The 15,685-nt window shown below is 37.0% G+C and overlaps 1 protein-coding gene across 1 annotated transcript in view; it reads right to left on the bottom strand.

The window, feature by feature from the left end:
* Positions 1-15,685, bottom strand: part of TTN (titin) — a 241,187-nt gene that overhangs the window by 211,640 nt on the left and 13,862 nt on the right. The window contains exons 12-32 of the mRNA XM_066189851.1: positions 13,443-13,718; positions 13,210-13,329; positions 11,864-12,139; positions 11,528-11,593; positions 10,802-11,060; positions 10,155-10,215; positions 9,828-10,040; positions 8,948-9,090; positions 8,086-8,291; positions 7,742-7,972; positions 6,915-7,159; positions 5,953-6,176; positions 5,683-5,847; positions 5,389-5,557; positions 3,161-4,851; positions 2,784-3,065; positions 2,240-2,506; positions 1,823-2,095; positions 1,452-1,715; positions 1,090-1,350; positions 319-579 (exon numbers count right to left, since the gene is read on the bottom strand). Of these exons, the coding sequence (XP_066045948.1) occupies positions 319-579; positions 1,090-1,350; positions 1,452-1,715; positions 1,823-2,095; positions 2,240-2,506; positions 2,784-3,065; positions 3,161-4,851; positions 5,389-5,557; positions 5,683-5,847; positions 5,953-6,176; positions 6,915-7,159; positions 7,742-7,972; positions 8,086-8,291; positions 8,948-9,090; positions 9,828-10,040; positions 10,155-10,215; positions 10,802-11,060; positions 11,528-11,593; positions 11,864-12,139; positions 13,210-13,329; positions 13,443-13,718 (5,953 nt within the window). The remainder of the gene's footprint in view (positions 1-318; positions 580-1,089; positions 1,351-1,451; positions 1,716-1,822; positions 2,096-2,239; positions 2,507-2,783; positions 3,066-3,160; positions 4,852-5,388; positions 5,558-5,682; positions 5,848-5,952; positions 6,177-6,914; positions 7,160-7,741; positions 7,973-8,085; positions 8,292-8,947; positions 9,091-9,827; positions 10,041-10,154; positions 10,216-10,801; positions 11,061-11,527; positions 11,594-11,863; positions 12,140-13,209; positions 13,330-13,442; positions 13,719-15,685) is intronic.

Here is a 15,685-nt window from a genome sequence, read left to right as displayed (position 1 = left end):
CTTCATTTTATGCACATAGTAATTTATACAGTTTACAGCAAAGTGGTGTGCTGAGAAAACAGCAAGGAAGCTTTACTTGCAGCATCCATGACAAATGTTTGGTTTCTGGGGGTTTTGGGGTTTTATTTCTCTACTTTGTTGGTTGGGGATTTGTTTGTTTAGTTTTTATTGTTATTGGATAGGCTTGGCGCTTTGTTCATTTGGGGTTTTTTATTTGATTTATTTTATTTTGCTTGTGTCTTAGGGCCTGGTCCAAGTCATAGTGAATGATGCTGAAATAAGTCTCAAAGACATCAGTTAGTTATAAAAAATACTGACCTTCAACCTTCAGTTTGGCAGATGTCTTTGAGCTTGCTATTTCGTAGCTGTATTCACCCATATCCTCCAGTTTCGTCACAGGGATAACAAGCCTTCTCTTTACACCATCAGATTCAGCACGGTACTGATCTGTTCTAGCTAATGGTTTGCCGTTTTGTAGCCACTGGCCCTCTGATTCAGGATTTGCCACCTCACATTCAAAAACAGCTGTCTGGGACTCAGCCACAGTCAGGTCACTGAGAGGCTTTGAAATGGCACCACCTGTTGGGGAGGAAAAGCATGTTCTTTTGTTGTGTTGTTTGTTCAGCTTTCCCCCATACAGAAATGAAAAGTAGATGCTGGAATTCTTTGCCCTAATTTGCAGAATGCCTATAAGTCCTTCTGAGCTCTGTGAAAAATCAGGAATAGAATATGACCTGAACATTACAAAAGTGTGTTTCTTATTTCTGTCTTAGTTATTCTCTTTTATCATGAGCACACGTATACTGAGAATACAGGGCAAACCCACCTCTTATTTACGTTAATTACACCAAAAGCATAGAACAGCATTTCACACTGTTGTTCTGATCTAGCAAAATATTTTAACACTTAAAAGATTTCAGAATTCAAATTATATTGATCACAAAAGATAAGGGGAAAGACAAGGAGAACATTAAAAAAAAAGGATAAATTAAGGACAAACTCCCACTGGAACAGCACAGTTTTTGCAAGTCCATTGGATACTTTCTAAATCACAGTGAAATAAAAACCTTGGACTTTAACCTTACTAACCTGCTACTATAAGCTTCCCAGATGTTTTCTTCTCTCCAGCATAAAAGACATATTCTCCTTCATCATCTTTCATCATCTTTACCACTGTCAATTTATATATTTTGCCACGTGCTTCAATTTTATACTTAGGACCAGCCTTAATAGGTTGGCCTTTGAAATGCCAAATTACATCAATCCCTGAATGGGAGAGCTCGACCTCAAAGGACACATTCTGTGTTTCAGTGCAGGTGATGTCATGAAGACCTCTAATAATCTCAATTTCTATAAAAAAGAATAAATAATAAATTTATTAGTTGTTTGGACTAGTTTATTTTCCAAAGAAATTATTTCGCAAAGAATTGTGCATCTTAAAAGACACCAACCTTCAACTGTGACATTGCAACTTGTTTCCACTTTGCCAACCATCAGCTTATAGCGTCCTGCATCTGATGCATGGGTTCTGGTGAGCACTAGTCTCTGTTTAGCACCTTTACACACAGCTTGCACACGTTCATCAGGCTTTATTTGATTATTATTCAGGTACCATTTGGAGGAGGACACATCAGGTGCTGAAACTTTGCATTCAAGGATGGCTTTTGTCCCTTCAATTACGTGAACATCCTCTAGAGGCACCACTATTTCCACACCTGCCAAGTTACAAAAATATCCATTGTGAGAAAAACTATGCCTTTACAAAGTAATCCTAAAGGAGCCAAAAATCAAGCACACCCTCAAAATCATCATGGTGACTTACTGTACACTGTGATCTGTCCAGTGGTTGACAGCTCAAGATCAGGAACACTAAAAGAGTAAGTTCCACTATCTTCCTTTGTGGCATCTTCTATGAGCAACATATGTGATTGTTTATCCAACACAATGTGAATACGGTCACTTGAATGAATTTCTTGGCCATCTTTCATCCAGACACCTTCTGCGTTTTCTAGGGAGACTTTAACTTCAAGTTGCACAATATCTCCCTCACAGACTTTTTGATCAGTAAGTCCTTGAAGAATTGCCATGGGACGAGCTGTGGAATTTAATGAAGTTAATTAATACTTATAAGAGGCAGAATATTGAACATTAAAGCATTATGGGATACAATGATATAGCTATAATACATGCTGCAATATAGAAAATCTATCTTGTATAAGGCAATATATGAAATGCTTACGCTTCATCTTCAGTTTGCATTGAGTCCTTTTGCCATCAACAACGTAACTATATTCTCCTTGATCATCTTTATTGACATCTTTAATAGTGAGGGTCTGGCGACCACGGCGGGATGCAATCACATACTTAAGACTAGAAGTGAGTTCAACATCACCATGATACCATTTCCCCTCCACATCTTCTGGGAAAACCTCACATTCAAGTTCACCTGAGAAGGATTCTGGCACTTCAACATCCTCAAGTTCTTTGATAAACTCAACTGCAGCACCTAAAGACAAATAATTACATTTGTGAATAAGCTTGACTAGATACTCCTGAAGAAAAGAATTTTTATTGAATGAAGCTAAGGATATATATATATATGTATGTATAGTGTAACAATTTTACATAAATACATCTCTAAACTTTCCATACTGGATTCCAAAAGTAGGAAAGCAGCTCAAACTTTTGTAGGGTGTTAGATGCCTGTTTAAATAATTTTATTTCTTTCTGAAGCAGATCTCACTTCAACAGTATGGCATGGTACTGAGCTGTATGCTTCTTACCTTCAACAGTAAGCTTTGCAGTGGTTTTTACGGATTCATCTTCAACCAGTGCACAGCTGTAGTCATCAGCATCAGACATATCAATTGTTAACACAGAAAGGAAGTGAGCCTTTCTGTCTGAGTGCATCCTGTACTTGTCTCCAGAATGTATCTCAATTCCGTCCTTAAACCATTTCACTTTGACAAAGGGCTCTGATGTTTCGCATTCAAATGTTGCCATGGAGTCTTTTGCTTTAGCAACAACGTCTTGTAACTTTTGGGTGAAGCTGATTAACTGCTTGGCTGCAAAACAATATGTAACAATCAACAGTGCACTGACCAAACAGACTTAAAACACTATGATGAGCAGTTTAGATGAGCAAAAGAATTGAATTTACCTTGCACTAACAGGAAAGCATGGCTAGAAGTTTCACCAGCTATATTGACTGCTTTCACCATGATGCTGGCGGAATCATCAGAAGTCACATCTCTGACAACTAATTCACAAACATTATCTTCAGGCCAGTACCAGTACACACGATCAGTCCTTTCAATCTGAACACCATTTTTGAACCACTGGCATTCAGGATCAGGTTTTCCCACCACTCTCACACGGAAGTGTACGTCTGTTCCTTGGGCTACAGTCTGGCTTTGGATTCGTTCAAGTATCTTGGGAGCCTCCATGCTTGGACTAAGCTCCACCTTCTCTGGTTTGAATGTTGGAATGGTGATTTTGCCTTCAGGAGGAAGTTCTTTCTTCTCTTCCTCTGGGATCTCTTTGGTCCAGTGAAGAAGTTCTTCTTTCGTCTTTTTTAACATTTCTTCATATGATTCATCTTTTTTGCGAGATTTAAGTTCCACGGCTGTTATGGCTTCATAGTAGCCCTCTTCTGTCCTGCGCTTGAATTTACTACGCAGCTCTTCAGATTCTTCTGAAAGCTTTTCATGAGTGATTCTTTCAGCCCTTTTCAGCTTCACCACTTCTTTGGTTGTTGCTTCTGCAGGTTTGTCTACCTTCTGTACTTCAAAGAGAAGTTTCCCAGGTTCTGTGACTACAGGCTCATGTTTGAGTTCAGGAGCACGACGAAGAACAGATCTGAAGTCTTCCCTCTGCTGGATCTCAAGTTTCACCTTATGTTCAATAAAGCCTTCTGGATTCTCTGCAGTGACTCTCACCTCTCCAGTGTCATATGATTTGCAGTCCACAATATCCAGGTAGTAGATTCCATCATAACGGAGTCTAAATCTTTTGCTTTTACGGATGAGCTGTCCATTGAGGTACCAGTTGACCTTGGGCATAGGATAGCCAGTCACACGGCAGCGGAATCGTGCTGTTTCACCTTCAAGGACTCTTGCTGGTTCAGGAACCAAAACGATTTCTGGTTTTTGTTTCTCCTTTTGGTCCAGTGCAACAGCAGGTAGAGCACCCTCATGGGCCATTCTTTCTAACTCTTCAATTCGCTGGAGTCCCCTTTTGCCTTCTGGCAACTGGGATTCTTCCACAAGACTTTTTTCATCCTTCACGATCAGAGTAGCAGATGTATGGTCTGTACCATATTTGTTAGTTGCTCTGCAAGTAATCACTCCACTGTCTCTGGAATAGGCTACCCCATAGTCCAGGCTACAGTACCCAAACTCATTGATCATGCGGAGTCTGTTAGCTGCTTCCAAGGGTTTGCCATCATGCAACCACTCCACCACCATGGTTGGGTCACCAATTGGTGTAAGCCTGCATTCAAAGTGTGCTGGTCCAAATTGTTTGAGCCTTAAAGATGTGAGCTTCTTCTTAAAAAATGGTTTCTGTTGCTTTTCTTTGTCATAGAGATCTCCTTCCTCCCATTGCTCTTGACCATAACGCAGATGGAGAGGTTCTAACTCTGGTGCTGCAATCTCCTTGGCTTTGTAAGTTCCTTTTGGAATTATTAATTTCCTTTCTGGTTCAGGTTCTGTGTGTTCAACTTCAACATTTACTTTGCAGCGGGTAGTGTCCCGCCCAGCTTTATTGATAGCAGTAGCAGTATACCATGCAGCATCTTGCCTGGCAGTAGATTCAATTTTAAGGGCAGCTGCCCCTTTGGTTCCCTCAATCCTGAAATATGGAAAAAAAATTAATTATTTTTCCCTTCTTTGTCATTCATTTTTGTCCTGCTTCCAAATTAGTTCAAAGCCTCCAAAGGCAAATCTCTGTAGATAACAGGCATTTTGTTTATGTCTATTCATGTTTGGGAGTGCAGTGCCTAAGAGCCAAAGAGAGAAGAGTAATGAAAACCAGTCTTAAATTCTGTGGCAATTTTGCCTACAGAGGTCATCAAAATCAGAGACAGAGGAAAGTTCAGTAAATCTCTGTCATGGCTTTGCAGAATTGAAACGATATGCAAACACAGGCCGGAAAAAGATGGAGTGAATCCTGCAAGGTATTTCATATCTGTAATTCTTGAGGCAATGCAAAAGCCCCTAGTGAATCCCTTCTGTGAAACTGTAGGAAGCATTTTTCAGGATGGTGGTTATTTACTACTTAATTCATACAAGGTATTAAATTTAATTTAATTTAATTTAATTTAATTTAATTTAATTTAATTTAAAAAATAAAATATTAAATTTATTTAAATAAAATAAAAATCCTTACTTTATTTTGGGGTATTTATGAGGCACAATGATGTCACTGTTCTTGAGCCATACAATGTCAGGATTAGGGTTACCAGTAGCTTTCACGGCCATCTCCAGTCTAGAGCCCTCCTTCACGCTGACATTTCTCAGCCTTTCCACGAAGTGTGGTCTGACTAGGTCTTCCTTAGCTGAAAGAGCAAACGTAAATTATCACAAGAGGAAATGACACAGCCCTGGTTTTAAATAAGAAACACTCATCAGACTGCTAAAAATAACATGATATACAGAATATAATAGAAAATACAGAAGATACCTTCTACAGTCAGTGTCATTGAGACTGAAGCTTTGCCTGCCCTGTTCTGAGCAATGACAGCCCATTCTCCAGAGTCTTCGGGCATTGCAGGGACAATGATCAATGACTGGGTACCATCTTCTTTAATCACTATTTTATGGGTGTAGTCATTAATCACTTGTTGGCCTGCAGATAGACATGAAGAGAAAACAGTTGCAATCAAAACAGTCTCAACGAGAAATAAAAGACTTTTTAAAGGATTATTTATTCATGAAAATGAGGCTGACGTACCATTGTGGAACCAGTATGTCTCTGGCATAGGCCTGCCAACAACTTTTAAGTCAAATCTTGCTGTCTGCCCCTGTGAACATTTAAATGATGTCGGTTTCAGCACAAAAACTGGCTTATACAGTCTCTCTAGTTGCCCTTCATCAGTTTCTTCTAATCTCCGAGCAGGAGAACGAGAAGGAGAACTGCGGGCAGGAGACCAGCTTGGAGACCGTGGAGAGATAGACCTGGAAGGACAAGATAAAACAGATGTGTATGGCAGTGTCATATAGCAGTGGACTAACATGATAAACAGATTTCAACCTTTGCCTTTCCCATAATTTATTTTAAAGAGTTTGGCCAATTTATCTATGTGATAAATTTTCATTTGGAGTCAATTTTCTTTAGGTTTTTAACAGGAGTTTGTAGAGTTGAGTAGTTTTAGGATACACTACAGCCAAAGAAATTTTTGGGTTTTGGATAGTGCACAGATCAAAATAGGACTGTGCAATCATGTGCACATTTGTGCATGGGTGTGTATATGTGTGGAGACTGAAAACAGGACATGGCAATGCTTAATTTTTTCTGTCATGGAAATACAGCTAGTTCAAGGGAAGGAAAAAATACTTGCACACCACACTAAAACTCCAAGTGCAGAAGATATTTTTTAAAAATGTGAGTACTTTAACAAATAAATATGGTTATTGAGCTTGTAAATCTGATACTGTGGCTGGAAATGATGTGAGTTCACATCACATTCACAGTCATGTGAATAATTGTACTCTGGGAATTGCATTGCTCATTAAAAGGGAAAACTAGCCAAAAAGTTAGCACATAAATCTGTATGAGTCATGAAAACAGAGTGTAGAACTTTTCTAGAGGTATGCAAACTCCAATAGCTTAAGCTTATTTAACTGCTATGTAATGACCGTTTGAATTATCACAGCAGATTGAAGTCTCATAAAATAATTTTATTGTGCACTTACCTATATCTTCTCATAACTTCAGGTCCTGGCATATAACCTGGAGTTGCTGTAGGTGCAACTGGCTCAACATAGAGTTTTGCTGAGCAAATGGCATTTCCTTTCATATTACTGGCAAAGACAGTATAAATTCCTTCATCTTCAGGTAAAACAACAGGCAAACGCAGAGTGGCGCTGCCATCTTGCAGAAGTTCCATGTGATAGCGCTCTCCATGCCTTATACGTTTGCCATCCTTGTACCATGCCACCTGCACGGAAAGAAACAGCAGACTGCTGTTGAACTCTCCTAAAGACGAAGATCCAGTAATGACTTGTACACATAAGACACTACAACTTGCTACTTTTCAGCTGAAAAATAATCACATCCCACATATATGTATTAAATATTAGCATTTTTACTTGCAATAGGTAAGACTAGTGTAAAATGTTTACATGGTGGCCTGAAACATGAGTGTTGAAGCTAGAAACAGATATAAAGCCCATTTTGATGAAGAGCAAAGTAACCTAGACTGCACTGCTACTGTGCTCCCCACTGGTCTCTGCTACCTCAGAGATACTCAGAATCAAGACCAACTTAATTGGTGAATCCAACCTACCTCTGAACTGGCTAACCAAACTAATTCTAGTCCTATTTCCTTTTGTCCTATTAAGGGACAAAAGGAAAATTCATCTTGATAGCAAACCATAAGACTGGATTTTTTTTGAGTGTTGCTGTTTCCTGTGCAGAATGTAGGATGTCTAACAATGAGATGTTAAGGGATTTTTTCAAGTAGAGCATCAAATGATTTACAAAAAAAAAAAAAAAAAAAAGTTATACAGATTTGAGGTACTTTTGGCAATGGATATCCAGATGTCTTGCAATGGAAGGTAACTCCTGTCCCTTCAAAGGTTCTGTAATTCTTTAATCTTAAGTCGAATCCTGCTTCTACAGCTTCAGATTCAGAAATATCAATCATCATCTCCTCTCCATCTTCTTCAAGAAGTTCATGTAAGGTAGTCTTAATAATTCTGAGTTCAATTTCCTTGATAAGTCTTTCTTCAAAAGAAGAAATATGGAATTCCTATATAGAAAAGCAAGACCATTAGTTTTCTGTGTCAAATAATGACCTTGAAAATAAATTATTTGTATGGTAAAATGTCAGTACCCAAAGTTAGTATGGAGGGATAGACATACCTCATCTTCTACAAAAGTTCTGACCACCATGGTATCTTTTGCCATTTTCTTCCTAATTAGAGCTTGTTCTTTCTCGTACTCTTTTTCAAAGTCACCATAGGAAATGGGTGGGGCTACCTCAGCCACTTTAGGTTCCTGTACATATGCAGTCATTTGAGTTTGGTACATCATTTCTTGTTGCGATTTTATGTAGGCTTCGTAATCAGCTAAGAATTGAGAAGAGATTAATTTTGATAATTTTTTTGGTTTTCACTGGATTGAACAGAGAAAACAAGCAAAAACTTATTTTACTGGACTTGGTGATTCAAGCAGATTTTCTATCTGTTTGGCCAATAAATACAAACAGCAACAAAATCCAAAGACTGATGTATTAAGATGAGCTTTATAAACCGGTAGAAGTTTTTCTGTACTATTTAGGTGTCCTTGTTTTCAAAGTGGAAGAATCTGTAGAGATTATTTTACATTTTCTTCACCATGAGTCTGTCTTCTGAAAATTTTAGTACATTTTTACAGGCCAAATTAAAAAATTAAACTAGCTTCTTTTCCTTTAAGATAACAACCTATTAATTGATTAACCTTCTTTTCTCACGTCCCTCTCTGAATGTCTTATCTTGTCATGAGCATGATGTGTCAACAGAGGAAGATAACAACAGCTACACATTCTAGCAAAGAATAAAGTCGCTCAAGGGCCTGATGTCAGATACTCTGTCTTGCAGAAACAGAGCCACCAGATGTCCCTTTATGTTTCTTGAGCTGAATAAACTAAGCTGCAAATATTTTGCAGCACAATTTAAAAACTGTTTTCTCATTTTGAATTTAATTTTAAGAAATATTGTTCCCATTTCCTTAAACTAAAATGTACCTTCTTCTAGTAAGGAGACCGTTGCAGAAGCTTCTCCAAGATTATTACGAACAACAATAGTGTATTCTCCGGCATCGTCGGCAAAAGTCATGGAAATTTCAAGTTTGCATTCCCCGGTTTCTTTTTTGTAACTCACTTTGTATCTATAGAAAACATAAAAGAAAAAATCTCTATAATTCTGGACAGACTTTTTAGTTAATTTGCTTTTAGTTAGTTAGACACATTCCTAACTTGTGCAGAGCATGTAAAGAGAAGCTTTTACAGGCAATTCTCACTGAATGAATGTGCATATAGTGCTGCATATGAAAAATAACCATGCTGAGACAAGAGTACTGGTCAGCTTTCTTTTTGTTGTCACTAAATAAATATTATCCAAACACCAGTACTGAAGTATCAGTACTAGTTCACCAGTACTGAAATATCAGGTCTAGTTATCAGATGCCATATAATGGTATATTCTATGTGCACACAGTTTGTCCTAGTAAGGGTCATCATAATATGATGATTTCAAGAATGCTACAAATGTCATATTTTTTCTATGCTAGAAAGTATGTTGCTTTCTACAGACAACATTTACATAGAGAGAATGTAAACATTGTACAGAGTAAAAAAAAATACAGAACTTCTTCCTGACTTATTTATAACATGTCAGTATATCTCATTTTATACTCTTCTGAATATTTATATTTTAAAACTTAACAACCTTTTAAAGTCACACATGAAGACATGAGCCTATAATTTTACATTTTAAAATAATCTATTTCATAGAAATCAGGATGTTACTTGGTTCAGCATAAGTGAGGGAATCAAATAATGACATTGCCAGTTAAATGTGCGTAAAATTATGTTAAGATGGATTTGGGCATTGTATTCAAAGTACCTGTAGCCAGTCGTTAGAGGAACTCCACCTTTTTTCCAGTAGACATGTGGCTTTGGGTTGCCCCCTACTTGGCATTCAAAAATAATGCTCCCACCTTCAATTAATTTATGCACCATGGGTTTTCTTATGAAGAAAGGAGGCATGGGTTCTCCCGATACTTCCTCTGCTGCAGCAGAGACATCTTCCATTACAATGTCCTTTGTCTCCACATAGCTGTAATAAGATTTCAGTGCAGGTAAGTGAGCTGATGTCTGAAGCTCTCATAAAACAGAATGCAATAATGCAATGACTGCAATAGGAGCAGTCTGTTTAGAAAAGTAACTTTACCGTTTCTCTTCTGTAACAGCCTTCTCAGAAATGGTTTCTCGAGTCTCAATTTCTTCAGTAACTACAAGGAAAATTTGATATAGTGGATTTTAAAATACCTTAATAGCCTTAAGCAATCAGTTTTGTTGACATAATAACAGTAAGTAGTTAGTTGCCTCAGAGGGCTAGTTAATTCCACTGAGGAATCAATTTAAGTGGCTCCTATTATCAGCCCATTACTGGCCTTTTCCTCATATTCTTACAGCCCCTTTACCTAATATCCCTGGAGTACAACTCAGGCCATATGTTTTAAACGTCAAAGATACATAACAAGCAATATACAGTTAACAAAATTATTAACTTCCTACAGTGACAAGAGGGACTGTCCTTGAGTTACACCAAGGGAGGTTTAGTTTGAATATAAGGAAACCATTCACCAAAAAGGTTATCAAGGGCTATCAAGCATTGGAACAAGTTGCCCATGAGTCATCTGGGTCTGACTTTTAAATACCTTTTCCACCCTGGAGGTATTTAAAAGATGCGTAGGTGTGGCACCTAGGGACATGGTTTAGTGGTGGACTTGGCGGTTTTGGATTAGTGGTTGAAACCAATTCTTTTAAAGATCTTTTCCCGCTTTAGCAATTCTATGATTCTATAAATATACTTACCTTTCACGTGTAAGTGGCAAGAAGTGCTGACACTGCCAGCCTTATTGGTAGCAGTACAGGTAAATCTTCCACTGTCCTCTGCAAAGGCTTCACGAATCACAAGGCGAGCAAGTCCTGCTTTGAAAGTGATCTGGAAGTCCATTGAGCTCTCAATTTTGTAGTCTTCCCTGTACCATGTCACCGTAGGCTGAGGATGACCAGATATTTGGCACTCCAGAGTGACAGACTCACCCTCAGACACAGTCTTATTTTTGAGGCCCTGTATGACAAAAAATAAGTATCACAGTCATTACACATTTTCAATACTAAACAGATACTTAAGTATCTAAAACCTATTTGAATGGAAAATTTAATGTCTAGTTCAAAACAGTGTACTGTGAAGCAATGTATGCAGGGGAAAAAAAGGCATTTTCCAAAGGGAAGTATTTGAAATTGGCTTTTGGGGTCTCTGAACATTGCCGTCATCAACAAAATGAAAAGGTAGGTTCACATTTATGCAGATAGGTCAGCCTATTATGCAGCATAAATATGAAGAATCACTACCATAAAAGACATCAAGAAGACTTCGTATCAGAGATAAACGATACGGCTGAGTAAATCTAATACAAAGTTAAAAAGATTAAATAGAGTCAATTTTTAATGGTTAGGTATTCAGTGATAAAAATTATAAAACAGAATGGGTGAAAATCTAGTGCAGCTCCCCTACACTACATACAAATTACTTACTGAGACTAAGGTGGGTGGAGTAGCAGGGATTTCTGCAGGCACAGGAACTCTGGCAGTTTCTGTCACCTAGGTTGTTTAAAGGACAATAATGAACAAAGTCAAGAGCATAGGCACCATAATTTAAATAAGAAAATAAATCAGGTAATGTGAACTCTGCAGGTCATAAGTAAATATTAGATCCTTACAAGGATTTGTGTAAAACAAGTAAAAAATAAAAGGCAGCAGAATGCTTTAGAAGTGGAAAATTGTGATAAGAGGACAGCAAATAAGTGAGGCTGTTCTATATTTTTAAGATGAAAGTCAGTCAAAGTGACAGAAATTTGCTTAAAACCTTACCTTTGCTTCACCTTCTTTATGCAGCATCAAGTGGTCTGTCCGCACTGTTTCAGTTTTAATGCTTGTCTCCTTTTTAGTGTCAACATCATAATGACTCTTATACGTCTCAGCAGCCTCTCCAAAGGGAAACTGTGGAGGGGCAATTGGCTCTGCTTTTGTCCTGACTTCATGAGGCTTTAGCTGAGGTGGTTTTACAGGCTTGGTGATCTTTTGCACAGCAGAAGTGGCTGATAACTCTTTCTCCAGAGTAGCCATGGCAGATCCAGCTATTGAGACCTAGAGAACAGAAGACAAAGAGTTACAGCTTTGTTGTCTTATTTTCAAAGGAGAGAGTGCATTTCCTGAACAGGTTGCATATGCAGCAGTTGCTTCCTTAGTTACTTGTTTTTGACACTGCAAAAGCTATATGCAAAAAAAGAGTAGCAATTTTAGATTGCAATAGTAGAATACCAGAGATATAATATCCTTGTATTATTTTTGATCTAACATTTAAATATTTTCTTTTTCACTTTTGAATTTGATCTTTAAATGGTCAAGAAGGTCTTAAGCACAGCACAAGAAATGTTCTCTCTGTTCCTTCACTTGAAACTTCAGATTTCCATTTAATCAGTCTAATAGTGCAATAAAGAATACTACTAATTACATAACTTCTGATGATTTAAACAGCTGAAGACATTTCAAAATCTTATTATAGGTTGAAAAACTTTTAAAAATAGATGAATATTTAATAAAAATATTTATAACAGTGTTTAATTATATATAGGGGAAAATAATTTTTAAATTCCAGGTGAAGAGAAAAAAATATGCTTGAATGAGAAAATTAATTAACTGGAAAATTTTGATATTATGTAAAGGAGTCCAACAGAAGAATGGAAGAATAACATTAAAAATGGAAGGAAGCATGTTATGCAGTTAGTCCGGATTTTTTCTATTTAAAAAATTAGCTTAGTATGTATTAATTAGCAAGGAAGAAAAAAAGCAATGTGCAAGAGAACTGATGCACATAATAAGATTAAAAAAGGATACTTCCGCTCTTTAAAAAATATAACTTGCATGACAAATATCTACAATTTCACTATGTATCATTAAGTCTGAATCTGCATCCTCAGTTTATAAGATTATTTAAATAAGAAATAATAACAACAAACCAAATTTTAGCAATTCATTAATCTGTTTACAGCAGTGTTATTAGTCAAACAAGCCAACAAAAATAACTGCAAGGAGCATACAACTCTTCCTCTTGGGGAAGCACCACACTGGAGTGTGGAAGGAAAAGCCTTGACTGGGTGACCTGCTGGCTATTGAAAATGAGCATGCTGCTCCTCTTGGATACAACTTCAGCTTACCTCATACGTGTGATCTGGTTTAGGAACAGCAACTCTGGAGACCGTGAAGTGAGGACTTGCTGTGCGAGGTCGTGGCGGTTCAACATGAATTGTTTTCTCAAGTTCTGTTGTTCTTTTTATCTGCACAAAGCAATGAAAAAGGTTGTTGAAAGTGATGCTGTTCTTTAAACTGAAACAGATTTCACTGGGACATAGTTTCTGGAAAAGAATGCAATGTATAAAAAGAGTCTAACCTCTTTTGATATATGAACTTCCTGCTTTTCAGGAGCTGAGATATGTTTCTCAGGAGGAATATAGACTGTTTTGACTTCTTTAGTGACAACATGACGTTCTGCTGGGGCCTCAGAAACACGGTCTGTTACAGTGTGCTCTTTATAACCATATTCCACAGTTTTCTCCTTTACATAAGTTTCATCTGCTTGTTCTGGCTGCCAGGGTGATCGAACACGTGCCTGATCAACTGCTGCAACAACTGTAGCTACAGCTTCAGCCTTTTTTCCAGCTTGAGTCTACAAATAACATCAGGAGAATTTATACACATATTCATCATTATATTGAAAACTTGTATATATGACAAAGAGTTATAGTATTCAGTGTATTCCAAAGAGAGGTTGTATGTGTGTGCAAAAGTCATGATGAAAAGATCAAAAGTATGAACCTGTAAATATACTTAAGAATCAGTAAATTCAAATGCAAATGTATTCTTTAAGTGCTATGTCTTCACATTCAGAATATATCTGTGCTTCTGTGCATTATTCATACCAATGTTTGTCTGCAAGCCCAGTTTTAATACATTACAGCCACATTTGTATCCACTTGTCTAGGAGCATTCAGGTATGTAAATGTGCACATAGTTTTAAAGTACGTTCATCAGCTCCATATAACTCTTGTATATGTAAAATGTATCTAGGATCTGATGTGAATGTATTTATTAAGAAACAGACCTATAAAAATTTTTTCGATCAGGTATATCTGTTAATTCAGTGCTGATCTATTTTAAAGGATTTTTTTAAAAAGAGAGGGACTGAGATGTCTGATAATTTGGAAATAATGCTTTTGTATCAGGACTTCTATTTGTTTCTAATAGCTCATAAATACTGTCAACTTCTGTGTTATTAGGGTCCAGACTTCTGCCCAGTCTGCCAACAGTAGATAATAGTGACTACTACTACTGTTTATTGTTACTGTCTTAACTGATCTGGCTGCAGCAACAGAGCATAAGATATATGTGCCTTGTAAATGGGAAAAAAACCCTAACAGATGTTTTCAGACTGATTCTAAAACCATTACCAGCTTAAACTAAAATTACTTAGGTGAGGTCAAAATGTGATCATTTACAGAGATTTTGTTTTTCTTATTAATGTAGTATTCAGGTATCAGGCACCTCTTATTCAGTATTACTGTTGATTTCAAGATAATTTGTTATACTGGCTTCAATTTGCCCCTAAATTTACATCATATAACAAAGGACTGACCTCACCTAGGAGTCTGACTCTCCTGAGTGAGTTTTATATGCTTTGCTCACTTATTTACATTTTATAAAAGTATTTTATGAATACAGTACTACACTGTAAGTAGATAGATTTTAAATAACAGCTGTTGTAAACAATGCTATTCTTCCACATGTTAGAGTTCCTGGCTGTATTGTAGATCTTTCTTACTGTGGGAATCCTACTGGAACAAAGCAGTGCCAACAAGTGTCTGATAGGCATAAGTAACAAACTGGACAGACCTGAATGGATGTTAAAGTATGTATGGTACAAAGAACAATTCAAACCTCAATAACAAGAAGTTGTTTCATCTGACAACCACGAAGTTACAATGAATCATCAAGCAGAAAAAAAAATTGCAGTCAGAAATTTGAACAAGTAGATGTTACTAAAATCTACTGATAGAGAGGAGACTGTCATGAAGAAATCAGACGGTAGCCTAAAGTGTGATATTTCCTAGCAGGGTGGGATATAAACCTTTTCAGCACTAGAAAGTTAATCATACTGACTCTGTTACTTGCCAATCATCCTGCTGAATGGGTATGTTCTCAGGAATTAATTTGAGAGCATTATGTTGTACTAAAGTAGGTCTTAAAACATAAGGTTTGCAGATAAACTAAATTGTAACAGTGCATTGGTTGTAATTTCTTCTCCAGTTCTGAACACTGTGACTGGTGCTTTGGTTTTAGCAATGGCAACTATATTTGGAACTACAGTAGTTTTCTCAGCTTCCTTTTTAATCTAATTTTATAGCAGAAATGAAAACTTCAGTTGGATTCAGTCTTGAAAGATATTTGAACAATGAGAAGACATTTTGAAATGGGAACAGGGAAGGAGAATTCAAGGGTTAGATCCTTGTGCACTGCACACATCTCTGTGTTATGTGTATACTGATAAGTATTGTTATACCCTCACACCTATTAAAATAAAAGTAATGATTAAAAAAAAAAAAAAGTTAAAATGCATTTCAGGAGTCAGTCCATTCC

Source organism: Chamaea fasciata, unplaced genomic scaffold (genome assembly GCF_029207755.1).
Source record: "Chamaea fasciata isolate MVZ Bird 193981 ecotype frontalis unplaced genomic scaffold, bChaFas1.0.hap1 SCAF_8, whole genome shotgun sequence".
In the NCBI taxonomy this organism is placed as follows: Eukaryota; Metazoa; Chordata; class Aves; order Passeriformes; family Sylviidae; genus Chamaea; species Chamaea fasciata.
The sequence above is the reverse complement of the archived record's forward strand: the minus strand, read 5'-3'. Positions and strand labels throughout refer to the sequence as shown.